The 27434-nt window shown below is 39.4% G+C and overlaps 1 protein-coding gene across 21 annotated transcripts in view; it reads right to left on the reverse strand.

The window, feature by feature from the left end:
* The window catches only part of ROBO2 (roundabout guidance receptor 2), an 810838-nt gene that overhangs the window by 53373 nt on the left and 730031 nt on the right, over positions 1 to 27434 (reverse strand). For 12 of the 21 annotated variants that reach the window (XM_082220702.1, XM_082220695.1, XM_082220699.1 and 9 more), the window contains 4 exons: positions 26464 to 26588; positions 22389 to 22560; positions 15091 to 15273; positions 1306 to 1348 (listed from right to left, as the gene is read on the reverse strand). In XM_082220702.1, the coding sequence (XP_082076828.1) occupies positions 1306 to 1348; positions 15091 to 15273; positions 22389 to 22560; positions 26464 to 26588 (523 nt within the window). Of the gene's footprint in view, positions 1 to 1305; positions 1349 to 12792; positions 12820 to 15090; positions 15274 to 22388; positions 22561 to 26463; positions 26589 to 27434 lie in introns of all 21 variants that reach the window. The other 9 variants (XM_082220709.1, XM_082220700.1, XM_082220706.1 and 6 more) reach the window with 1 other exon arrangement.

Consider the following 27434-nt stretch of genomic DNA (forward strand, 5'->3'; position numbering starts at 1 on the left):
CCTCAAGGGAACAATCACTCAAAGTGACTGTTCTGTATCAGCCATTTCCAGGACTCTGGGTGAGTATTCCTTCACTTCCTGCGTCCCAAATGTCTGTCTGTCATCCACAAGCTGCTAGCTCTTCCTTTGAGCAGCCTTGCGTGGTTTTAAAGGCAAGTAGGTTTGAGTGGGATTAATGAAAAGTTCAAAACAGCATTTTTATCTGTGTCAACAGACTTTCATGTTCATATAATTTGATTTCAGATTTCAAGAACAACTGAAGACTGAGCACTTTTTATCTGAAAGGAACTAGTCATTAAGATGTTAGAATTTGGCTCAGTGGGCACGTTCCTAAAACTGGGAGAGATGAATAGGAGAAAGGTGGGAGAACAGCACATTAAACAAATAAGTCGGAAGCTGTACTTGATTATTAGTACATGTAAACAAACAGCATTGTGGGAAACAAGATACTGGTCTAGATCTGCTTTTTGGACTGATCCGGCAAGGCTCCTTTTATGTTCCTTTTTAACAGTTATTGTTATTGTATCCCTTCCCACCCCCCATGAATCCCTTCTGGCACAATCCCTAAGAGAAATGTGGGTTTCTATGGAAACAGCAATAAGAAGATCTAGCAGCATTCTTGCCACGTCTATGAACTCTCATTAGGCCTAATCTGTGTGTGTGTGTGTGTGTGTGTGTGTGTGTGTACACACACACACACACACACACACACACACACACACAGATATTGATTAAATAGGAGATTGGAAGTTATTACCAGAGCTTAATTACAATCTCCATATTGGCATAGAGAAAATAGATGAGGATATATGGCTCTGTTATCAACTTTTATCAATTTCAATTGAGTAGCCAAAGTTGTAGAACCTAGTCCTATCAATCTACAACCTATTCATCTTCCATGAATCATTTATTTTGTGATCGATTGTGTGTAATTGTTCACTCACAGCAATTTAGTGGGAGCCAATAAGGAGTCTTAAACAACAGCAACTTCATTTACTAATGCCTAATTAATGCAATAAGCATCCTGAAAACAAATGAACACATTCTTTCTGATACTTTCTACTAATTTCTTCTTGGGCATCTGGGAGATATGAAACATCTGGACTTGATTCCCCTCAAGTGTACAACAGATCATTAAAATCTGGTCTAAGCCATTTAATTCCTCCCAGAATTGTCACTCTAGCAACTGATCATGTAGTAGTCTGTCTTTCTTTCTTTTTAGTTCCTAATAAAAAAATAAATCTGATGGGGCTTAAATATGACACAACCTGAAACAGAATATGACCTTTTCAATAGCAGACATACCTTCCATTGCTCATAAGTCCCCCATCTCCTCTTTGGAAAGTAACTGGTGTGGGTTTTCATAAATAAGAGAGTAGGAAAAGTCTGTTAGGCATAGTAAGTCATTTATATCAAGCATATCACAATATACAATATAATGTGTTAAACAATATAATCAAGTATAGGTGGGAAAGCAAAAATTTCCATATCCCCCTGTTCTCTCTAGACAATATTGATTTAAATCAATCTTTCTCAGTCACAGTCTCACAGGACAACTTATTTCTGATTCCTTGATATTATGGGTTTTGGGGGGAAATTCTCAAATCAATAGACCTTTGGCTTCAAAATGTATGAAGCTAGAGACCCCTGAATCATGCAGATTCATGCAGATTCCAACGAAACATTACCTTCATATCTTCAAACTAAATAAAAATGAATCTGTGCTCTCTTTAGCACATTAGTACTTTAATAAGTAATTAACAATGACCTGGATCTGCTTATCATTACAGTAGGAACAAAAGTGAAAAATTTGGGGAAACTGAAATGGAAAAAAAATATTCAAAATACATTCTCATCTTATATTCTAACACCTTTTATCCATGCCTGAAGTGTTCTTAACAGAGTGTATGATGTAAAACCAATGCCATACTTCCTAGCTAGCAGGACTAGTAGGAGTTGTAGTCAAACAACAGCTGGGAACCCAAGTTCGAGAAACAATGATGTAAACACTTAATTGCCAAGATCAGTCTTGTAATCTCAAAAAAAATTATGAATACTTTACAAACATAGTCTAAACGCACCTACCTTACAACAAGATATTGTTATAAATTTAGGGTCTTGAATTGCTTATAACTGTGACAATCTCTATGTTGTAAGAAGTCATTTTTAAAGCAGTACAGTACAGTGGATAGTATGGCCAGACACAGTATCAGTATTCTGCATAACATACAGCAGCCTTTGTCAGATAGTTTGGACTACGATGATAAGAGTTGTAGTCCAAAACATGTTGTGGGCTAGGGTAAAGCTTGGGACGCGGGTGGCTATGTGGGTTAAACCACAGAGCCTAGGACTTGCCAATCAGAAGGTCGGCGGTTCGAATCCCCGTGATGGGGTGAGCTCCCGTTGCTCAGTCCCTGCTCCTGCCAACCTAGCAGTTCGAAAGCACATCAAAGTGCAAGTAGATAAATAGGTACCACTCCGGCGGGAAGGTAAACGGTGTTTCTGTGCGCTGCTCTGGTTCACCAGAAGCGGCTTAGTCATGCTGGCCACATGACCCAGAAGCTGTACGCCGGCTCCCTCAGCCAATAAAGCAAGATGAGCGCCGCAAGCCCAGAGTCGGTCACGACTGGACCTAATGGTCAGGGGTCCCTTTACCTTTACCTTTAGGGTAAAGCTTACGTATTGGAACCCCTGAACTATCTTCTCAAATGAGAATTGTGTGTATTTCTGTGACTTAAAGTGATGCAACGTCTGGCATCCACCCATAAAGAAGAGACACCCCGAAATAAAGAAAACTCTGGAATTTCAGTGCTAGCTGTCAAAAAAATGAAGAAAGTTTGGGAAACCAGTGAAGGAGATTGAGAAAGCAAGGGACATCGGAGAGCTTTACATGTGTAACATTGCACCAGGAGTCCAAAGGGGATAAAATTGGTCCCCCCTTTTTTTCATTGTATCTGTGGGATAGGTTTGGCTGGGGTAGCCTGAGTTCAAAGTCACCTAGTGAGCAAAGTCTCCCATCAAAATGTAGTGATGGCGGTGGTGGTGATTACCTGCTTTTTACCAGCAGGTCTAAGAATGGGTTACAACAATTTAAAATTTAGAATTAAAACCAGTTAAAACAAATGATCTCATCAAGTATACCACACTGGTTTCAACCATCACACAACCACAATTCATGTTAGAGTATAGTCCCTGGTCTTTTTGTACGAAGCACCACAAGAGATGCTTGATGGAACTCACACGATTAACTGAAATGATCAACCATCCTGGGCGATCATATACATCTGAAAATTCCACAAAAATGCTTCTCCATTAATACAGAAACACTTCAAAATTTATAACACAAAGCAGCTTTCTCTTGATCTCTTGCCATATACTCCGCAATCTCAGTTAAACAACTGTACAGCATCAAGATGGAAATGCTATGATCAGCAAAGACACTGACATATAAAGCAGGGTAGCTGCAGCTTTCTGGTGATACATTACATTTTTGCTGTGTTATCAGTTCCACAAGTGGCTTCACAATGCACGTTCAACTACAATGAAGACAAAGAGGATCCCTTTGGGATCCCATATAGAATGAACTTAGGAACTGATGATTAATTGCCTATCACCACTGTATGGGCAATTATGGTTGCTAGAAAATCACAACAGGCATATCACAAATTAAATGCTTTACCTATTTGGAAATGAATTAATGCTAATCACAGTGAAAGTGTATAAAATATTAAATACAAAGTATACACAAGCATTCTAATGCTTCTTAATATACTAAACAATAATAACACATGCTAAAATAGTTTAAGCGAAATTGGGTGGATATTGTACAGCAATCTGCAGGGAAACAATGGGTGCAAGTTTATTTATTTGTAGCTGGCATTGTAGCTGTTAGAAAATGTGTGACTAACATCTACATTAGAATACCTCACTTTCATTTCTGCATCTTCTTCCATAAACTTACAAACATAATTTGAAACTTGAAACCGAGCACTTATATTCTACATTTTAAAGTTTAAATTGAAGATAGTATAGTATAATTTAGTTTATACTATGCCATAAGTGTGCCAGACAAATGGCTTGCTGAGGATAGGCTTAGTGCAATGAGTTTGTTCTCTTGAGGCAGTGAGGTAAGGGATGAGGCCTTCTGGGGATGAGGACGTCCTAGCAGTGTCCCACTCCCAGGGTGAAGGGGGGAAGAGTGGATTGGTAAAGAGGAAGTTGAAAGGTAAAGTCAAAGGGCTCAAATATCTTCAGAATGTATGGGTGTTATTAGAAATCACCATACTGGAAGCTCAGCCTCAATACAGGCCATGCAAGGTACCACCAAGGCCAAGGCACTACCAGCAAGCTTAACAAGCAAACTATGAGAGATTAAGAAGCCTTTCTTCAGAAACTGAAGTCTGGCCCAAATAAAGAGAACAAAAAGGAACACATTGCCAACAGAAATGCAAACAGGCAAGAAGGGACAAAATGAGCAAATTCAGGAAGGGCATTTTTAGAAACCTTAGGACCACAATTAAAAAGTTATTTAAACACTTTGGAAGCAAGAGGAAACTGGCTAGGAAGGCAGTTGTATCTTTAGATAACAGGGGAGTCAAGATGTACTAATGAAGGAAAACAAGATTGTGGAGAAGTTGAATGAGTTCTTTGCATTTGTTTTCATTCTGGAATGCCACAGAGGATCCCTGTGGCTGAATTAACTTTCTTGGAAAGGAAGTCTGAGGAACTGAGGCAAAAACTGTTGACAAGAGACATTCTAGGCCACCAGATCTCAAATTTTAAATTGCTGGTTTTCTAACATAAACATGTAACTTGTTCTGAAGACTAGCATTTGTACCTGAAGAATAGAATCTAGCCAATGTAATACCATTTTTTAAATAAAAGGAACCATGATCATTTATGTAAGCAGGTGCTCACAATGAACACTTCTTCAGAGCTTAATCCTCCCCCAAGAAAGGAGTTAGATATAGAGGGATTATGTTCCCCTTTTGCTCACTAGTAGGGCTATTAAAAATAAAGTATTCCTAATACAGATGGCCAAACTTCCAGTCACATGAGAAGCTCCTAAATAGCACTTTCCATCTAGTCCCCATTCTCTATGTTCTGGGACATGATGTCCGCTTCTTAATAGCTGCCAATATTTTGCAACAAAGCACACAGTTGGGCAGAATGCTTAGCTACAGGAGCTTTCCTTTCACTCGGATTGTAGTACTATATCAGGGGACAGGAGGAATGGAGTTGACCCTGCAGTCTGATTTATGTAGGCTTATACTGGCACAGTTAGGCAATCCCAAAAGTAAAGAGTGTTGGCAGAGTGGTGAGAAGGGAATACCTTGGCAATAAGAAGCTGAGACCTCCTGTGTTCTTATGATTCTATGAACTGGACCGATGTGGCTGTCATTCTGATTGCTGGAGTTATTTTCTCCATCAAAAACAAAGTCATGTTTCTTTATCATTTTTTAATGGTTGCTGGGTGTTATAAATAGTTCTCATATGGTGAGGTTATAATGCAATATCTGTTTTCAGTAGTTGCATTTCTTATGGAATTATCTTACAGCCTTTGGGGAACACATTTATAAGGAGAAGTAACCACAGAAGAATGGAAGCTGCTTCATTATTACATCTGTCTCTGGAAATTAATATAATTTTCAGAGTGACAACTGTTATCCTCTCAGAGTGACAATTGTCAAAGGATAAGTTTATAAGATTGCAATTAATGTCTCCCTCCTCCAAAAAATATCCTCCCTTATTATTTAAGTTATTTTATTTCCCAAAGCTTCATACAATCCACAATAAAAATGGCTGGGCAAGCCAGCAAGACAGCATCACTCTGAAAGGATCAACATTCTGTGGAAAAGGCAGCAAAAGTCACAAATGATAGTCTGGCAAAATAAGCACTATGTTTATCACTGTTACCATATGTTTGTGTCAGCATTTTTGCCTGCAGTTTGATTTCTGGAATTGCAAAACACGCCTAAAATGCTGAAGGGAAACATATTTGAATATAGTAGACTACAGTCCTTACAGACATATCGGGGGGGGGGGGCGAGTGGATCAGCAAAGCTGATTTAATTCAGGGATCTAAATTTCAAAAAACTGCTGAGACATTTTGAAAGCTGAAAGGGAGATGAAAGACAAATTCCATCTATTATCACAAAGCAGCATTTTTTAAATTAAAAACTGTTTATATGATTATGGATCTTATACAGATTCTTTAAAAATCCGCAGAATATAAAGGGAGGAACACGTTTTAAAAATATGACGTACACAAGGATGTATTGAAAGAGGGAACGAGAGAGGTTTGAAGAATCCTTGTTAACCTGTGTTGCAAGGTCTATACAAAAACATGCACAATTAAGCCTCACACAAAAATTGAAAAAACTCATATACATACAGTATACAAAGATACTATGGTACTAGTTGAACTATTTACAAATACTATCTGACAAGGTTAAACCCAATCTTCATGCAGGCTAGAACCAAAAAATAGAAATACACACTCAGCTGACATTTTGAGGAAATAAAGCTTTCTGTGTGCCTATCTCTAGTGGGCCACATTTTCCTAGTACAAATGAAAACTTTAATGTTGCCAGCCAAGTCTCTTCCCTTTTTCTGATAAGCTGTTCCTCAAATATGAATACAGATTAATCCTCTTTTAATAAGCATTAACTCAGAACAGATAATCAGCATATAAAAATTCTATCAAATCTTCCTGCATTTGGATGGTTCTGTCAAATAATTTATAATAATCTACCACTGTTAGGACTTGCGCGTGATATGTTTAGTTTGCCATTTGTAATTTGTTTTTATTTACCCAGTTTCACAACAATCTTTAATCCCCAAGCTTAGTATTTATAAGCAAAAATGTATGGTTTTCGTTCAGGCTGATAGTGTATGCAGTTAGAGGAACATGTCTGCATTCCTGCAAATGGATGCACACACACTTGGGAAACTGAGGGCAGATGAAAGATACATTACATTTTTCCTGTTTCAGTAGATGGATTTCTATGAATTTATAAGAAGCGGGGAACAGGATGGATAAATGCGATGGGGTACTACATAGCATAGAAGGATTCACCTGAGAAAATGGATTCTTTTTTTATCATTCTTATGGAATCTGAAAAGTTGGTATCTACCTAGAAAAGAGGTATGTGCTCACCTTTCTTTCAACCATGTTAAAGCCTGCAGTGTATGTTTGCACGAGGAGAATTTGGAAACTAACCATGAAAAACATAACAAGCACGATTATACCTACCTGAAGTGTAGTTTTTCATTCCCTACGAATGAAAGGTCAGCAGATTGGGTTGCTAGTTTCACCCATGGCCCAAAGCGGGCAGTAATGTTTTGGGGCGTAGGGCTCCAAGGATTCAGTTTGCAAACTCTCCAAGCTCAAGGGAAAGACAGACATTAAGAAGGAGAAAAGTATATCCTACATCCCAGAAATAAAGGAAGGAGCTAGCCTCGAGGGTGGGGCCCTGCTGACCTTTCACTGGGAATGGAAAACTATGCTTCAGGTAGATACAATCATACCTTTTCCCATTCCTGCAATGAAAGGTCAGCAGACTGGGAGATACCAGAGCTATACTAATCTCAGGCAGCAGAGAGGCTGCAGTGTTATGGAGGGGAGAGAACATTTTGTAATGTCTCGTGAAGGTGCTGTGGGAGGACCAGGTGACTGCCTTGCATATTTTCAGCAGTGCAGCATTAACTGAAAATGCACTGCAGGGAGCTGCAGAACAAGAGGAGTGAGCCATGATGTGCAAAGGGACAGTAAGTCCCTGAGCTTTGCAGGAAAGGGCCTTTATCCATCTAGCTAGAGTGGCAGAAATCACTTTCTTCCATAAAGAGAAGAGATGGAATGAAAGAAAGAAAGAGTGAAACTGTCCATCTGAGCTCTTTGGTTCACTGAATGTAGACTTTTGAAGCTCTACGTACATTGTGGGAGTGCCAAGCTTTTCCCCTGTGGTCACTAAGGAAGGGCAGAAGGAGGGAAGACCAAGTTCTTGTTGCAAGTGGGAGTTGGAGGTGACCTTAGGAAGGAAAGCTGGTTGGGAGAGAAGGGAAGAGAGTGTGGCTGCTTGTTGGTTGAAGGTGTTAGGGTGGAGGCTGTCCGGAAGAAAGCAGAATGGTGGCAATTTCCAGTTTCTAAAGGGAAATGTATAATAATAATAATAATAATAATAATAATAATACTCTGCCCATCTGGCTGGGTCCCCCCCAGCCACTCTAGGGGAAGAAAAGCTAAGGGGGTGGGAACAATCTGTGGGATGTGGGAACAATCTGTGGGATTCACAGTTGTGGACAAAACAGGGGAGGAGAAGGCTGAAAGCTTGGAAAATCTTCATCCCCATTGGAGGAATGAGAAGGGTTAAGTGCATGATCTAGGGCAGTCATGTCCAAGAAGTCTATCGTGATTGACTTGGAGATCCTGGGACTGATATTGGCCGATCGCAGGCTGAGAAAGAAAAAATATTTTAAAAAATATTTATAAGCTTTCGTGTGCATGCACACTTCTTCAGATACCTGAAGAAGCACACAAAAGCTTATACCAAGAACAAATTTAGTTGGTCTCTAAGGTGCTACGGGACAATTTTTTATTGTATTTTATTTATTTTAACTGCGTCAGACCAACACAGCTATCTACCTGAATCTGAGAAGGAAAAGCCTTTCTCCGCAGCCTAGGACACAGCACAGTCACTGCTGCTACCAGTCGCATGCAAGCCTGAGCTCCTCCTCCTCCTTCCTCCTTCTAAAGCCAGCTTGCCTTCCTTCCCACCACCTGCTCTGCGCTCTTGGGGGTGGTTAGAGCTCTGGTGGAGGGGGGGGAGGGAGACTTGTGGGGGGTAGAAAATGAAAAGCTCTGTGCCTGCTCACCTGATAGTTCAAATGCAACGAAAGGAATAAGAAAGGAGCCCCCCCCAAATAGCGAGGAAGCCAAAGAACAAAACACATGAGAAAAAGCCCCCTTAGTGCTCCATGAGTTTGAGTGAGGGAAAGGCTTTAACGCAACAGTAGGGGAAAGAGAGGTGGAGGAAAAGGCATGGGGATGCTGACACAAAGTCAGCTGCGATTTAAAGAAACAGTGGGGGAAAGATGGAGAAGCCTGGCGCACTCTGACTGGCTCCTCAGATCTGTGTAAACTAATATAAAAATATAGTGTGACTTTTCTCACTTGTTTAGTTACTTGACCATCTAACAACTATTTGGATCTGTCATGATGATATCCAAACATAACTACTGTATCTGTGAAATAAAGATCCATTCATTCATTTTACTTAAATTACTTCGGAGGGTGGTAGATCACTGCCAGTTTTTGATATTGGATTGTAGATTATAACCTACTCGAAGTTGGACATGCCTGACTTTGGGTATGTTGGAGGTTGTCCTGACTGCCTGAGCCTCTACCTTTCTTTCCTCCCAAAATGTCTGATTGGGGTTAGAGGCAGCCATTTCCTCAAGGTATATAGCCCATCTAGACTTCCTTGGTTTGCACTGAAGCAGGGACTTATGTTTCCCTTGAGGATTTTTCTCTGCTGTCTTATCCAAAGGGTGCCATTTGAAGGAGGCTTTTCAGCCAGCAGGGTATCATAAGCTCCAGAGGCCAACAAAGGGGCAGAATCCATCACTGGGAGTGTTAGGCTAACAGGTACTCTAGGCACAATGCAACACACCCACTCTCAGGCGAGCGGCGTGGATCTGGTAGGCCAGGTGAGAGTGGAGGACTGAATCAGAGGCTTAGCAGCTATGTGGAAGCCTCAAAGAGCTGAAGAAAAAGTTATTGGTGTTCCAGACCTCTGCACTGAAAATGAAAGTAGAAGATATGGTTTTTGACACATAGGCAATTCTTCCCATTGTTTATGCTTGCCTGCTATAATGCTGGGCTTCTCTGTCTAAGTACCCGCCTGAGGGGGTGACAGAGCAAAGATGCGTGATGAAAAGGATCTGCTCCTGTCTTCCTTCATTGAGGCAGGTAGCGAAGATAAGGCAGGTAAAGAGGGTTTTTTATTTTTAAAAAAATATTCTAAGCAAGAAGCTGGGGGGGGACAGGGAGGAAAAAGGCTTCTGTAAAGATAGAAGGAATAAGTCAGGAATTGGGGGAGGGTTTCCAAAGGAAGAGGAGGAGGAGGAAGAGAAAGTAAGCCTGATAAGAGAGAAGTTGGGAGCAGGTGGTGGGTGATCTGGCTGCACTGCACTGACAAAGGCAACAGCAGAATTGGATCCTGACAGCCCTACATTCCAAAACATTGCTGCCTGCCTTTGACTGTGGGTGGAGCCATCAATCCAATCAGCTGACCCTTCATTGCAGGAAAGGGGGAAATTAGTGTTTATTCTAGTAGCATGAGTTGTATATGTTTGCATGTAACTCTCCGTGCATGCATCTGTGCCCTTGTCCACACATCACATGAATAAAAAGCCATAGCTTTGTGTAACAGTCAGAGGGAAATGAAAACTTTTCAAATTGATATTGCAGGCACATAACTGATAAAGCAGAATGTATGGAGGATAAGGCTATCAAGGGCTACTAACTGTGATGGCTATGTACTACTATGTACTCTGATGTACATCAGAGACATTATGAATCTGAATCCAAATTGCTGAGGATCACAAGTAGGAGAGTGCTGTTGCACTCACATCCTGCTTGCACACTTCCCATAGGCACTTGGTTAGCTACTGTGATGCTGAAATAGATGGGTCTTTGGTCTCTTCCAGCACAGCTCACCTTATGCTATCATCAGTGTCTTTTTAACTTCTGTTATACATTCCAATCTATCTTATATTAGTATTCATGAACACAATTGAAACTGTTGGATTTACTGATCCTAATGCAGAATGGCATTTTGCTGCACCCTGCAGGTTAGCTGCAGTTTATACCATTCCATACTTTCCTGCCTCATGTATCTCCAGAGTTTGACCCCACTCTTTCCCCCACCAAACAAGCATGTCAAGAGTCCTTGGCAAAGATAGTTCGGTGTTTTCATACCTTGTCATGGGGGACTGCAAGGACCAAAGTCAAAATTGTTGTGGTAGATATCCTGCCAGCTGCCTCTCTCAGCAGGCAATTGTGGCCTCCTGCTGAGCTTTGCAAGAGAGGCAACTGAAAGAGGGAGAGAGAGTTCTCAAAGCCAGGTGCTGAAGGAAGCAGCTGGCAAAGACAGAAGAGGGGTAGGGTTCTCTGAGAGGCCAGGAGTAGAGCAGCTTGAACATGAAAGGTAAAAGGATGTTTTAAATAAGTTGAATAAAGGCTGGTGAAATAGTCATATGAGAGAGAGAGAGAGAGAGAGAGAGAGAGAGAGAGAGAAGGTTTAATTTTTGAATGAAGGGAGGGAAGGAAAGGGTCAAGCTCATTTAAGAAAAGGTGATCTGATAGATATGTAACAGGGGTGTAACAAGATGCCTTGAACAACAAATGTGACATGTGCACACAGCAAATTAGATGAACAGTCTATAACAGGGATAGAAGAAGCACTCTTGTTGCATGAACCTGTTTTGAGAAAAACAAGGAGACCCAAGTCTGAGTCACTAGAAATTTGTTTGAATTTCGGTTGATAAAACTTATCGAGGTGAGTGTGTAACAGAAGTGGGGTGAAAGGTGGTCACACAGTTGGTGCAATTTTTCTTGGAATATCTTGTTTTCATTTGTCAAAATGTCAACCAAAAATAAAGTCCATTCACATCTTCACAGTAGCTGCAAAAGTATTCACACTGTGCTTATTTGTGAGCAAGCTTAATGCTGGCAAGGGTGCTGCTGATATTTTCTAACAATAAATTTTGCTTGACAGATTGTATCAATCATGCAGATGTTGAGGTAATCATATTCCTGCATGATGAGTATTGGCAGAACAAAAATATATCTTGAGAGTCTTGCCATTGCATACAGAATTTCCGTCAGCCTGGGCAAACTGGATAGCAAATGAGTATTTGCTCGCCAATATCCTTATCAAAATGGGTAAGAAATGCCACCTTGGAGATTTTGCCTAAACCAATGTGGACTAGGAAGAGGCAAGCTGTGGAAACCATAGGATAACTATTTGTCTTAATAGTGGCTTTTAACTATACTTATTACTTTCCTCGTCCACGCATATGTTGGGCAATTTCAGCCACAGTTCTTTTACTTTTTACATCACTTTAATCACACTAACTATAATAGCTAGCTTTATGTTAGGTCTGCTAAGGAAATGATAATGGCAGAGTCATTTCAAGGTTTTGTTTTGCAAATAGGTTTGGTCTAAATGAAAGCTGTAGAAATGTGTGAAAATATGTTGCTTTAGAATGGGCTGTTTATGCATTAATCATAACTCAACCTGTATTGAGTATTAAATTTATGTGCATGGCTTTATTTCTGACCATGCCTGGCATATGTTCAAGTTCAGGAAGAATCTACAAAGAAGCTAGGATAAGTTCTGCATCTCTGACCATCAGTAAATATCTTCGGAAATTTGCAAGTTAAGCGTGGAGATCCTTAAGCATAAAATTTGGCCCTTTGTGATTAAAGGCTTCATGTGGATAAATATATTATTTCAACCAATGTGCTACAAATTACCTTTCAAAACAGAAGGGCAGGGTGAGTGGGCAGGATGCACAATTATAAAGAAAGGTTTATTACTTTGTAGCCTTCTGCTGGAATCACTGGTACAGTCAATATCACATTAGTGTAACTGATGAGCAGACAGAGTGCTTCTTCTTGCACTTGAGTGTTAAGTCTTTGTATAATCTGAATAATTAGAAGGGGTTCAACCACTATATGCTGCACTGATATGTTGCTGGGGTAAGAGACAGACTAATGAACAGTACCTGCAGGGGTGAAGGTGAAGGACTGAACTGCAAAACAAGAAAAGTAAATACATTGTGAGTTATAAACCCCATTAAGAAGTGTGCCAATTAAAGGGCACAAGTGCCCTTCAGAATTGACTTATGTATGTAGCTCAAAATCTTGTGCAGATTATAGCAATTCAGCTTTAAGCACTAGCCAGCCAGCAGCCCATGAAAAATAAAGGATTGAAAAGAGGTGGAAGGCGATTTTGACAATTATATTGAATAATAACCGGCAACATGGACATGCAATCCATCTCATAGATGCTATGACCAGCTTTGAAATGTAACTGCTTATGAGATTTTATTGTCGAGCAAATGCAATGTTTGAAAATTAATGGACAACCCTGTGTCACAATACAGCAGCCAGCCACATACTGAGGGGGTCACTTAAAATGTCATGAATGCCAGTACCATATACATAACTATTTGGGGGCAATGAGCCTTCTAACTTAGATATTCCACAGTTTTGGGTGCTGACAAATGGATATGGCTGTCAGCTAGAAACCAAATTTTCTACACATTTTCTGCTGCATAAATATTTACATATATGGTAAAATCACATATTGTTAGATGATACAAGCCTGTTCACAAAAACATGCTGTTATACATAACACAAAGGCCAAACAATTGAAGACATGAAACATTTCATTAGCAATTAAGAAGTAGACATGTGTATTTAGCACATCTGATGTATACAGAAATATAACATAAAAGAGTGAATCTACTAAACCCATAAAGTCTTATTAATAGCTATCTAACGTAAGGAGGTGACAACACATTGCAGCTTTCAGTGTCACTGATCTCGATGTATCTAACTTCTGAACAGAGTTTGGTGATTTATTTATTTTTAAAAAAAATCAGAGAAAGTAGAAGCTACCATCATATATATGCACATTAATTAAAAGGAAAGGAAGAAAAACATGTGCAAACAGCATAGCCTATGAATAATGTAGCTTCACCACCGTGGTCATTCAGGCACTGTATATAATTAATAAGAAATCAACAGGATTCTGGAGTCAGATTTGTGTAGCACACAGCCAGAAGTAAATCTGCTTGAATTGCCCTGAGTGCATAAATCATTAGAGATATTTTCTTTATCAGAAAAGATATGGCACCAAAACTGATGGTTGAACTTTATGGAAATGCAGATTCATTAATAAGAGTTTCTGATTCAGCTGCCATGGAATGCATGGCTCCTAGCACTTTTACCACACAACAATATATAAAGGGGGCTATAGGTAGGAAGGGTTGTTTTTGTAATAAAAAACTGTTGCTTTTCTGTTGGTTTCAACACAGCTGTGAACTATGTGTTTACGCCCAGAACCACACTGCAACAAGTTACTACTCAACATGAGACAAAATTCTGAGGAACACATTCTACAAAGCCTTTGCTTTCATAACATGGATACAGAACTTCATCTGATCCAAAATAATTTTCACACGGTGAAAATTAAAGGATTTTGAGGTGCCTATGCATCTGTTTATTTTATGAGCTATGGAATGCATTATGCATGCAACAGGAAAGCCTTATATACCTCTGGATTGTTGTATTTAATACAAGAGAAAGGAAGGCTTACTCATGAAGTGATTGATGCTCTGAATCAGAGGTATCCAGTGTAATGCCCTCCAGATGTTTTGGACTACAGATCCCATCATCTTGGGTCTATAGCCATGCTGACTGGTGCCAATGGGAGTAGTAGTCCACCCCTGGAGGGCATCACGTTAGCTATCCCTGTTGTAAATACCATCCAGCTCAGTGAAGCCTTAGTGAACACAAAGTTGGGACAATGTGATGCACTGGATCTACATTTTCTATATTCCTTTTCATCAATTCATACTATAAGACTAGATCATGCCTTAATTATGTTTGCTTCAAAGAACTAAAACATAATGGTTCTCATCTAGTTACAATTATTCAAAACTGTGTGACTAAAACCAATGGAAGGAAGTAATTCTGTTCTAAGTAATTTAAGTGAAATAGGTGCCATTTTACTTTGCATGTTCATGTTGCAAGCTTCACAATCCTCTGAAATACTGAATGTGGAAATACATACGCTTCTTTTCACACCAGGACCTAAATGAAATAGTGCATCTAAGATTCCTGAGTGTCTTACATATATCAGATGTATTCATTATGGGAATATTAATTTTTTTGCAGTAATGTGGTGCAGAGCATTACTGAGCAAGCATACAACAATCACCCATTCCACTCTTCATTTCATGAGCTAGCAATGTTTTTGACTGAACATGTGTTTAAAAAACAGCTCTTGTTCTTACCTGCATAATTGCTGAGGCCCTTCCTCTTCTTTCTGCGCCAGTACAGCCAGATGCTGAAACCCATGAGTATTACCCAGCATGCACCACCAATTCCAGCTATAAAGGCAGGCTGCTTGACAACATCCGTTATTTGCTCAGTGATACTATTGTTGTTTTCCGTGATGACAACTTCATTACGACTTCCTGCTCAAAAGCAAAACAAAAACAAAACCGATCACAACAAACATTACAGATGCTTAAAGACAGAGGTGATGAAGGTTCTTAAAATCCAGGGAACAAATAGCCAAAATTCTCTCACACAGTAACTATACTTTACAACAAAAATGGTCTGCTGGATTAAGACTTTACTCTCCCTCTCCACAAGCTATTGGAAAATACTGGATGAAATTCTGTGCCTAGACTGGAAGCTAGAGCTCTCAAGGAGCAAGGCTCATCTTCCCTCCTCACCATGGTGTTCTCCTTGTATGGTGTTGGAGCCTGTCTGCCTGGCTTTAGACAGATTATTTTCTAGCTGTAGATTGAAACAAATCACTACAAATTGATTTTGGGTCCACCTGATGCTGCTCTGTCACGATTTGTAGCTGTCTTGACCTGATCTGGATTTGGCACAAATTGGACCAATTAGATTCATGATTTGGACAAACTGTCTGCACAGCCCTATTACTACAAACCTTTACTAAGCAACACAACTAATATGTAGCAGAAAGTATATGCTGACTGGTATTGTTTGAAAAATTGCTGCTTCTCTGCCTCATTTCTTCCCTCCTTTTAGCGGAGAAAGTAGCCACAGGTTAAGCCACAAACCAAAGACGCAGTGTAAATATCTGCTAGCAAGTTAATGACATAGTGTGTGGCCTGTAAACTGGCAAATGCTGTAGTTAACTAGCCGTTTCAATGGCTCAGCAATATTAGGCTCCGTTCCAAGTTCTGCCACAGAATGTGAACAATTGTGTAATTAAAAGGTCTAATCCAAAAAATAAATTATTTCCCTTACAAAATAATCCTGCATTTTGGAGCATGCTATCCCCAATTATACAACGATTTAAAGTCCTTTGATGTAGAATGATTGTATTTCTGTAATTTATTGGAATATAGTTGCCAAGCTATGTAATACTTGAGCTCCTTAGCTTATTTCCTGTCATATTGCTGTTATTTTTGGAAGCAAATACTTAAAGCTATAATCTTACAGAATGCGTGTGAAAACAGTGACCACATAATTGCACAGTGCAAATGGTTATAATGTTATATCATTGTGCCTTGCTTTGAAAAACAAGCAAACATGTTTTTCCTTTTCAGGATGATTAAAATTGTAGTTCATTTTTTGGAAGGAAGCAGTGCTATGTCAGCATATTTATTCAAGCCTCAGGTAAGTAAAAATAAGGTCATTTGTTAAACTGATTGCAAATGACTAAAGGCTAGGTGTGTTATTTCCGACTCCTACCCTTTCATTGCCAGATAAGAGAATGAAAATTGTATTCCGTAAATGGTTATCAAAGCCTAGTAACATCTGCATCCATTTTATTTTATTAGATTATGCATCCTTAAGACCTGCTCAGCCTGTGTCAGCTTCACAAATGCAATTCCATATTGTCTAAGCAAAAGTACCTCACATTCTTACTGAAACTACAATTTCACACAGTAAATATAAATAATTATACTTGCAAAGGACAAGGAGCTTGTTCCACAGTAGATAAGGAAATATCAGGTTTCTCCACTTGCCAATCTCAAACTTTAACTTGCTGCCACTATTTAAAAAGACCCTAGCTGCTGCACTGTATCCAGAATCAAGTACTACTCTATGATGGTACTCTATGATGGCATACCTTCCAACATTTTGTTGAATAAAATTATAACATTTATACAGGGTGAGTCTTTTAAAAGAGGCCCCGTGGAACATGTGTTCTCTGTATCCACGGGGCCTCTTTTAAAGAACTTACCCTGTAATAACCCTGTTGTCAAAGGATGGATCACTTGTCTTAGTCCCATCTACTATTTCACATTACTCAAAGGTTGCCATTTTGTCTCGGTATGAAATATTCAGTAAAGGTAAAGGACCCCTAGACAGTTAAGTCCAGTCAAAGGCAACAATGGGGTGTGGTGCTCATCTCACTTTCAGGCTGAGAGAGCCAGCATTTGCCCGCAGACAACTTTCTGGGTCATGTGGCCAGCATGACTAAACCACTTCTGGCTCAACAGGACACTGTGACGAGTGCTAGAGCACACAGAAACACTGTTCACCTTTCTGCTGCAGCAGTACCTATTCATCTACTTGCAATGGTATGCTTTCGAACTGCTAGATTGGCAGGAGCTGGGACAGAGAAATAGGAGTTCACCCCATCATGCAGACTCAAACTGTTGACCTTCCGATTGACAAGCCCAAGGGGCTCAGTGGTTTAGACCACAGTGCCACCTGCGTCCCTACAATATATTCAATTACTCAGCTATTGCCTGCCATTGACCAATTTAAAAGGCAGGCTGTATTCTACATGGTGTCTTAGCGTTCAACTGCACTCATGTATGACCCCTACTTTAAGATTTAACTTCTGTGGGCATGGGAAGGGAGCTGAATGCTGAAGAATGAAACATTTAGTAACCTACATGAAATTTTTTAGTAAAGGATCTCCAAAGCACCAAAATAGGACTGTGATTTACTAAGATTAGTGCAAAACAGAGTATATATGATAGGGCTGTCAGTGGGGATGTTACTTTTTCCATGCATCGTCTCAAAAAAGTCCTTTGAATGGCTCAGCACTAGAGGTAGGTATGCAAGTTTTACCACAGTGAAACATAGTATTTGAGCATAAATAAATCAAATTTATTGAAAATAGAGTCACTTGGGGTTTCTGATAGACTTCAGGAAATTAGATTGGCCCATTACAATATACTGAACATACTTCACTGATCCCTTTTATTTTTAACTTTTTTTTAATCAGCTAAGTCAATGGAAACACGCACTTCTGATTCCCACTGACCTAATTCCTCCCTATCAATTTTAAACCATATCAGTGATGCTTCACCAGAGCTCAACATTTTAATTGAAGGCCCCTTGGCCAAATTTTCTAAACAAGATGAAAGTACAACTTTTCTAAACTAAAAGTTTGGTCATGAAGTTACATCTACTAGTACGTTCACAGACTGTGGGCTGTGGATATCCTTTTAACACATTGTGGCTAATTTGATCTGATGTCCTTCAGTGCAGCTTGGCAAGCCTCATACTTCAAGTTGGCTTAACTGCTCTGATGTCACAGAAAAAAACCCCCAGGGCAATCTAAGCCTAAGAAGCTAAGGGGAAACTAGCAGATATCTGAATTGGAATCGGAGGGTAAATAAGCAGTGTGTGTTAAATAAACAACTTCAGCATTGCATGGATACTATGGGATTCTAAATTACACTTTGTTGGTTCAAATCCACAAAGTAGTTCTGAAGCCTTTCAGGGGAAACAGAAAACCTCTTCCTGCTTATAGTATGCGACAGAGAAGGAAATACTTGAAATCCAAGGGGAATGGCACAAGGCTGTAACAAAGAAGTCACTGTAATTTGTAGTGTCCACATTACAGAATGCATTAGGTTTCTCCTGACAGCCTGCTGAGCAGTGACTGTGGCTCTAAGTAGCATTACTTTTCCTTTTCATTACTTTCCCCCATTCCTGTAGCCGGCACCCATGCTAGGCCGGTGATGGAATGGCATCTTATGCCCTGTGTGCTGTGCACCTTAAAACTGCACCAACCACATCCCCTAAGAGTTCAAAAATGCCTTTTCATTTAACTGAAGAGCTGAAAGAAAAAACTTCAAGGGAGTTTTAGAGGACTGCATAGCCTCCCACAGGGTCTTCCTTAAGAAAGTGTGTTTCCAAATTAGGTCAGCACACTTTTAAGTTAGTATTCTGGCAGCCTGCTCTACCCTTCAGTGCCTTGCAATTACATGAGCAAAAGTAATAATTCATTTAAATGTCAGAATAACATATGCTTTGTGATTTCAGCAGCTGAACATAAATGAATATGGATGTACATTTCCCATTGATGTTCAACAGAATTAATGTAAGTGTTAAGATTTGGAGAAAAATGGCATTAATTCGATATTTCTTTACATTATATTTAATCAGACGATAGATAAGATTAGATAGATAGATAGATAGATAGATAGATAGATAGATAGATATAAAGCCAGGCAAAGTATCAGTGTATTGCTTCATATACTGCAGGTGTTTCTATAACAATGCTGTCAGTTCAGCTAATTAAAATACAGACGAGGTATGTGTGCGACCTGCAACGCTCCATTGTTTCAGCAGACAAAATATAATGAAATATAATGTCTTCCTCCCATTGGAGAGTAATGAAGAACAAAACTAATTTGCTGGACCAAAAATTAATTAGACACATCAGATTTGATTGCACCTATTACTGTGAAAGTTTACAGCTGTTTCTGATATTATTACACCAATGACAGAATCTATGCACAAGTTAACTCTTAAGTGAAGTAGCAGAACCTTATGAGGAGCCATCAGATTAGGTTCTCCTTTTTTATTCCTGATTCACTTTGATTTTATCCCTCCTTGACTGTAGCCTCACAAAACTACGATCTATTAAAGTAATGGTTTGCATTTACTAACATGCCTTCTGCCATAGCTTCTCCTTATTTCAGTACTTTGCATTTTTAAGGATGTGGTGAGAGAGTAAAAAGATGCCTGCATCACAAACTATCGTGTCACTTCTGACCTCTTCTCTCTCAACTTCTTTAATCTGTTTTGCATTTTTCAGTATACAGTAAACCCAAACCTATGTGGGGATTACTTTCTGGGAATCACACCTGAAATCAAAATTGTGTATAATCGAAACACATTGGATGCAATGGGGGTGGGATTGCCAAAGTCTTTCCCCCCAGACTCTAGCCCGTTTATACTCCCTTTTTAATTTCTGTATATTTTTTGTCAAGTGCATAAAGCTGAATGCACACAAGTTAAATCACATAAGTTGTGGGCTTACTGTATTATACACTGTATTGCATGGTCTCTTGTCCACCCAACATCTATCTAATGTATTTTCAGGGTGTTTTGGGACATAATAATAATAATAATAATAATAATAATAATAATAATAATAATATATAATATATAATTTATACCCCACCCACTGGCTGGATTGTCCCAGTCACTATGGGCAGCTGCCAACAGAATATTAAAAACACGATAAAACATCAAACATTAAAAAATTCCCTAAACAGGTCTGCCTTCAGGTGTCTTCTAAAAGTCAGGTAGTTATTTATTTCCTTGACAACTGATGGGAGGGTGTTCCACTGGTTGGGCGCCACTACCGAGAAGGCCCTCTGCCTAGTTCCCTGTAACCTCACTTCTTGCAGGGAGGGAACCGCCAGAAGGCCCTCGGAACTGGACCTTAGTGTCCGGGCTGAACGATGGGGAAACATAATTTCCAGGCAAGTTGTAGGTCCTCATCATAGGGACTGTGCTCCATAAAGTGTCATGTTACCTGTTACGTAGTAGTAGCAGTAACCAAAAGTAGATGCAGAAAGACTTTTGAGAATGCTGAAGAGAATGTGGAAGCTGTAGTCTTGACTGAAAGCAAATGACATGTGGTGCTACTTTCCTTGTTTCCGTGCAGCATGAGCTGTCTCTAAGCAATATAGACATTGCAGAATAACACCTGGTTTCAGTGTGGTATAGCGGATAAACTACTGAGATCAGAGCTGTACGTAGGGTCCCTCATGCTCTTAGCAAGGAGCTGTATGCCCCCCCCCGAAAAAAACCACTTTACTGCAATAGTCACACTAGAAATTACATTTTACGTGACCCGAGTACTTGAAGTGTCTGGAGTAACAATGAGGTGAGGAGAAAGGCAAAAAAATAAAAAATAAAATGCATGCCTTTATGCCACATTGAGATAAGGATAGGAAGCTCCACATTTGATGTTGCTGCAACAGCGGTGGCACGTCACCATGCATGTACACACTGTACACTCCCTCCCCCCCAGAGCCTGTATCCCCAGCGGGGGCTGATTTTTCTAACTCCTAGGTACACCTCTGACTGAGCTTGGATCAGAATTGAGTTCAAATTCTCATTCAGTCATGACACTAGACTGGTCACTCTCTCTCAGCAGAAACTATCTCAAAGGGCTAGAATGAGGATATATATACTGCCATATATCCTGCACCCCATGTATACTGCATAAGTGCTCGTTACTCAACAGAAGAGCAGAATACAAGTAAGGGATAGATAGATGAATAGACAGATAGATATGCAGCTATGTCAATTCTGTCTCAATCCACTTTATATAGAAAAATATAGGTATAATTAAAGCACATCAAATTGGCATTAATTTATGCATCAAAAACCATCATTTTGTAAAGCCCTCTTGAGATTGCACCATTCAAACTGCAGGTGTGGTGTTCTGCTTCAATGCTATCAACATTTTTAAGAAAGATCTTCCCTAGATGTAGACAACTAGCACATCAAACCAAAGGGTAGAGACAATATTTTTCTCTCTCTGATATGCTAGTTTAAAAAATACATATAAGTATTTTTTTTTACCTGAGGGAAAGTTTAAATATGCAAATCACTTTCTGTAGTACCAACAGAACTCTACATATGATTATTCCAAATTTATGGAGTTGTTCTTTTTTTTAAAAAAAATGCAGATTTTCTATATTATAAATATTTCCAAACAGCAATGAAGCACACAACTTAGTGCAGTTTTACTGCATATTTCATACAGACAAAGCATGCTTTTTCCAATTTATGCTTGAGAATTTTCTCAGAAGGATAAGGTTCTAGGTTTGCCTTAGGTTATGAAATTAATTCAGCATGGAAACTACTAATAAGAAAAAGGCAGTTCAAAGAAAAGGGATAGTATTGCCAGTCTCCCTCTCTATTTTGGACTTGAGAATCTTTGTGCTTTGGCATAATATAGGATAGATCATCTGCTTAGAATAGCTGATAAACAGTAACCCACAAATGCTACAACCTTTAAACATGGCCTTGGGCACCAGCAACCTAAGTAAAGCAATAATCTAGCAATCTTAACAGGCTCAAGAGAAAGCTTTAGTTAGGTGTTCTATAAATCTATCAAGCTGTTGCAGTGATAAATTCATAATGCAATATTAATTTTACACAATAATCTCTGTTTGTTAAACTCAGGAAAACCAGCCCTTTAATCTGCTTTCATTTTGGAAACTTTTCTTAAGTGAAAGAGTAATTCAACTATTTTATATTTTCATCTACGACTGCAGAAAGGTATTGTAATATGCTAAAGACACAAAATACAACTGCAAGTTAAATAATCACTTACCAATTATTATGGGTTGAGGTTCACTTTTCACTCCAACACCAGCACTGGTACTTGCTGCAACTTCTATTCTGTATTGAATACCTGGATACAGACCTCCAATCACAACAGATCGAATGGCTGCATCTACAGTCTTGTTGATATGAAATTTTGTTTCATTACCCAAGCACCAGATCTGAAAAAGAGGGAGGTTGAATTATGTAGAAACAACTGATAATACCCCTTTGAGAATACAAGGTAGTAGCAATCCTAATTACAAAAATAAATATACATAAATCTGAAATGTTATTTCTTTGAACTTTTAGTGAAAGAAACATTGATACATGCATCATCATCATTAACTCTAAGACAGACTCATACTAACAATATTGTTTTTACTTAGGGGTAGCAGCATGTCTAATGGCCCAGGATGATGGAAATCATAGAAAACAACATCTGGAGAGAAAAATTTTGGCTGTCCCTGACTAACATTGAAGTTATTCTATGCTACTAACAAAGTACTGCTTTGGGGGGACAGGGGGTGGGTGGGTATGGAGGACTCCCTGGTCCTGAATGGGGTAACTGTGCTCCTGAAGGACCAGGTGGGAGTCATTTTGGACTCACAGCTGTCCATGGAGGCGCAGGTCAAATCTGTGTCCAGGGCAGCTGTCTACCAGCTAAATCTGGTATGCAGGCTGAGCCCCTATCTGCCCGCAGACTGTCTCGCCAGAGTGGTGCATGCTCTAGTTATTTCCTGCTTGGACTACTACAATGTGCTCTACGTGGGGCTATCTTTGAAGGTGACCCAGAAACTACAGAATGCGGCAACTAGACTGGTAACTGGGAGTGGCTGCCGAGACCACATAACACTGTTCCTGAATGACCTACATTGGCTCCCAGTACGTTTCCGAGAACAATTCAAAGTGTTGGTGCTGACCTTTAAAGCCCTAAATGGCCTCAGCCCAGAATACCTAAAGGAGTGTCTCCACCCCCATTGTTCAGCCTGGACACTGAGGTCCAGCTGTGAGGGCCCTCAGGTGGTTCCCTGACTGCAAGAAGTGCGGTTACAGGGAACCAGGCAGAGGGCCTTCTCGGTAGTGACGCCCACCCTATGAAACGCCCTAAATCAGATGTCAAGGAAATAAACAACTATCTGACTTTTAGAAGACATCTGAAGGCAACTGCGTTTATAGAAGTTTTTATGTTCGATCACATTTTTAACAATCTGTTGGGATCCACCCAAAGTGGGTGGGGTATGTATCAATCAATCAATCAATCAATCAATCAATCAATAACCCTGGAGGAGAAACTATGAGCCATCGAATGCCATTACACATTGATTTCATTTAAGAATCACTTTTTGTATTAAAAAATACAAAGTCATTTGGCAATAAAATATAAATGATAAAAAACGTTTGAAGACCAATACAGAGTAATACATAGAGGGGGATATCATTAGTGTACAGATGACAGGTCATCCCCGCATCTTTTATTGACTTCTCCCAACTGTTTTATATAAATATTAAATAGTATTGGGGACAAGAAATGATAACTTACAGTGCCCTACAATACAGTTGCCAGGAGGCCAAAAATACCCTAATATATGAAAGGGAAGGAGTTCTTGTAGGTGCTAATACATTATCTGTCTACCTTCTCTTTCTCTTATTGATGCCATTACTGAAATTGTTTAGGAATCCAGGTTTCTTCTTCTTGCTATAACTAAATAAATGCACAAAAGGTCCCTTAAATGCCACATATGTATATTTAAACCATCACTTTGTGGTATGGAGTTGATTACAGTCATACCTCGGGTTACAGACGCTTCAGGTTGCGCATTTTCGGTTTGCACACCGCGCCGAACCTGGAAGTACCGGAACGGGTTACTTTTGGGCTTCAGCGCTCGCACATGCACAGAAAAACTAAATCACACTTCGCGCATGAGCAGAAGCGCCGAATTGTGACCTGTGCGTGCACAGATGCGGCGCTGCGGGTTGCGAACGTGCCTCCCGCACGGATCACGTTCACAACCCGAGCGCCCACTGTATAACCATCCAATGCATCACTTTGCAGCACCAAACAGATTATTCCAAGGCATTTATTTGTTTCACTTATTTATTCATGGGTTTTTTTTTGAGAATGCAGGAATTTGAGAAAATTGCAGGAATTCTGTTTTAGTCAAAAAAGTATCTTGGTATTCAATTATTGTAATAGTGCAGAATCCATTAACTAGCACTCTAGGGACCTCAAGCAATCATGTATTCATCTGTGAAATTACACAGAAATTACCAAAGAAAGGTGATGCTGGTCAAATGTTGTAAGTGATGTTGTGTGTTATTCCTGTTCATAGCGATCCTGTTTCTTATGAAAACAATCAAATGAATCTCTATAACACGGCCTTTTCTTGTACAGTGGAGGCCCTGGAACAGGCTATATGCACTCAGAGGACTGAGACAGCAAAAATCTCTCTGACTGCATCTTTATATATATAAAAAAGTGGTGTGTGCTTCTGGCAATATGTACACAAAAGGTATTACATTGTCTTTCCCCCCTTCTGGCTTCTACTTCTGGCTTTTACTAATAGGAAGCACATTGCTATAATAAATGTCACATGTCAAGGGCATTCACCCATCTCACAAAAATATTCTATGTTCCTCATATAAAGAATAAAAATAAATGCTATCTTCTGCACTGATGCAATCATGCCTATCCATTTAACAGGTAAATGAACTATCAATGAAACATATACAATCACTTGTTATAATGCATACCATGCCCTTCAGGTAAATTGACTCTCATTGTAAAAATCATGCAGATGTTTCTACTTAACCAAATAACTGGAGCAAATTAGCATTAATTGCCATGTATGCTAACTAAAATTCTCTTAAACTGAAATCCTTAGGGCATAGTAAGCAATATAGGTAAGAAACATGGAGAACCTACAACCCATGGAACAAGGAAGTTATTGTAGATAGTCCAGTTATGAGAGGCAGCTTAATATAAGAAGGGTGAGTTCTACTCTGGTAACAGCTGTGGCCAGGTGTCTGTTAGTTTTACAGTTCTCTCTGCATGCCCAGTGTGGTCTTTGAATGTTGTTTTCTAATAGTGGCTCGTCTTTCCTGAACCACAAACAAAGCAGTCTTACCATGAAGCAACATGAAGTGCTTGCTTTGGGCAGCAGATTCCAGAAAAGGTGCCCTTCTACTACCTCCTCTGACCTCCTCTCCCTCTGTATAATTAAAAAACAATGAGTTCCAGTCCTAAGCAGGATGGAAGGGGTGCTGCTGTCATTTTTATTTTATTTTATTTTTTTGCTTCGGGTGCAAAAATGTCAAAGACTGGGTCTGATCACAAGCTCTTTTGAAGAGCTTCAAAAACAGTTTTCAATTCAGCGAACTGCTAGGGGAAAAAAGTTTAAAGCCTCAATTGGAGAATGCAAACTCTTGTGTGTGCCTAGGGGGAATTGCTTCTTTTTAGAATAGCGCTATACCTAAAAGGAAGGCTGAAACTCTCCTGCAGCTCTGGCTTTGTTACATCAAAATTGAACCCAAGATTTATCAGAAGTCTCACCTCTTCCATAATAGCAAACAGACACCTTTGTTCCTCCAGGATGTTGGAATTCTCAGTAAAAGATCATACCACACTCCAAACCTTATACTACCAGTTATATAGATGTTTTTTTTTTTCAAATCTACAAAAAGGATTGCTGTTGAGCTATCTTGTTATTTTAAGATACGCACGGCTGGAATAGCAGAGAGTATCTGGGTCTCCAGAATCAACTCTCTGTTCAGCTATATAAGCTCACTGGAGGGTATTGAGCTAGTAAGCGCCTCTCACAAATTATAAGTTGTTTTAAAGATAAATGAAGACACAACTGAAAAGCCAATTTTATACTGAACTGCCTGAAAAAAAGACTCTCTCTCAATTCCTGTATTTGTGACATGGGAATACCATGAGCTACACCACAGCAATGTTACAGGGATGATTATTGCAGAACACTTTTAAAACTAAATGATGCTACAGAAATTATTTATTAATACAATGAACAGAAAACATACACTATATTTTGAGATGCTTTCTTCCTGCTACATTTCATTCCTACCTTGTATTCTTGAATGATTCCATTCTGGTGATCTGGGGGTGGAGGATCCCAGGAAATACTTATACTGGTGCTGTTGTGGTTTCCAACTGTGAGAACAGTAACAGATTGTGGTGGGGCACTTGGAGCTGGAGCAGAGAGATGTAATAAATTGAAAGAAAAACATTTTGTTAAGTATTCTAAAAGCTTATGCTCAACACCAACATAGTATGTACAGGTGTGCAGCACATACTGAATGACAGTGTGATCTTAATTTCTTTGCCCCTAATCCCAGATGTCTGTCCTATTCAGTAGTGTGGGAACAGCAATGTATGCAAATGCCGTCTTTCCTTTGCTTCACATATTCCAGGGCTGAGTGTCGTGTCAAATTAATACCCCAGTGGATTTTTGTTTGTTTTGCCATTCTGAACCTTATTCATGCCAGACTAATATTTATTTAGGTTTTTCCCCCATGCAGAATATTTATTTAGGTTTTTTCATGCTGGATATTGACATTCAGTTTTAATTTTGTGTCTAATTTCTTTAGATATCATTTAAACATATACTGTAAAGTCTGTGAGCAGAACTCTTGTATGTTTTTATATGCTTTACATCACCTTGTACAATTTAAGCACTCTAGAAATATTGATGATGATGTCTGAAGGCCCTAAAGGCACATGGGTTGCGACCCAGAGAAGTGTGCAGCTGGTTTTGATACACAACATAGGTTTTGAGTCTGCTTACTTTCTGGCTGTTCCCCCGCACCTAGTAGAGAGCTTAAAGAAAAGAGGCATTGCAATTCATGTGCAACCCATATTGTATGGCTAAAAAGACGTGCTGCACCATGGCAATTTATTGCAAAATAACTGAAAGAGGGGAAAGCCACATTATTCCCTCTATTTCTCTTTTCGTAGCCAAAAGGCACCATCAGTGCACGAGAGAGAGGTTTTGAGGTTTACAGAAGTACAAAAAAAGTTTAGTAAAAGAATCAAAAA

The sequence above is a fragment of the Podarcis vaucheri genome (assembly GCF_965113315.1).
Source record: "Podarcis vaucheri genome assembly, chromosome: 4".
NCBI lineage: Eukaryota > Metazoa > Chordata > Lepidosauria > Squamata > Lacertidae > Podarcis > Podarcis vaucheri.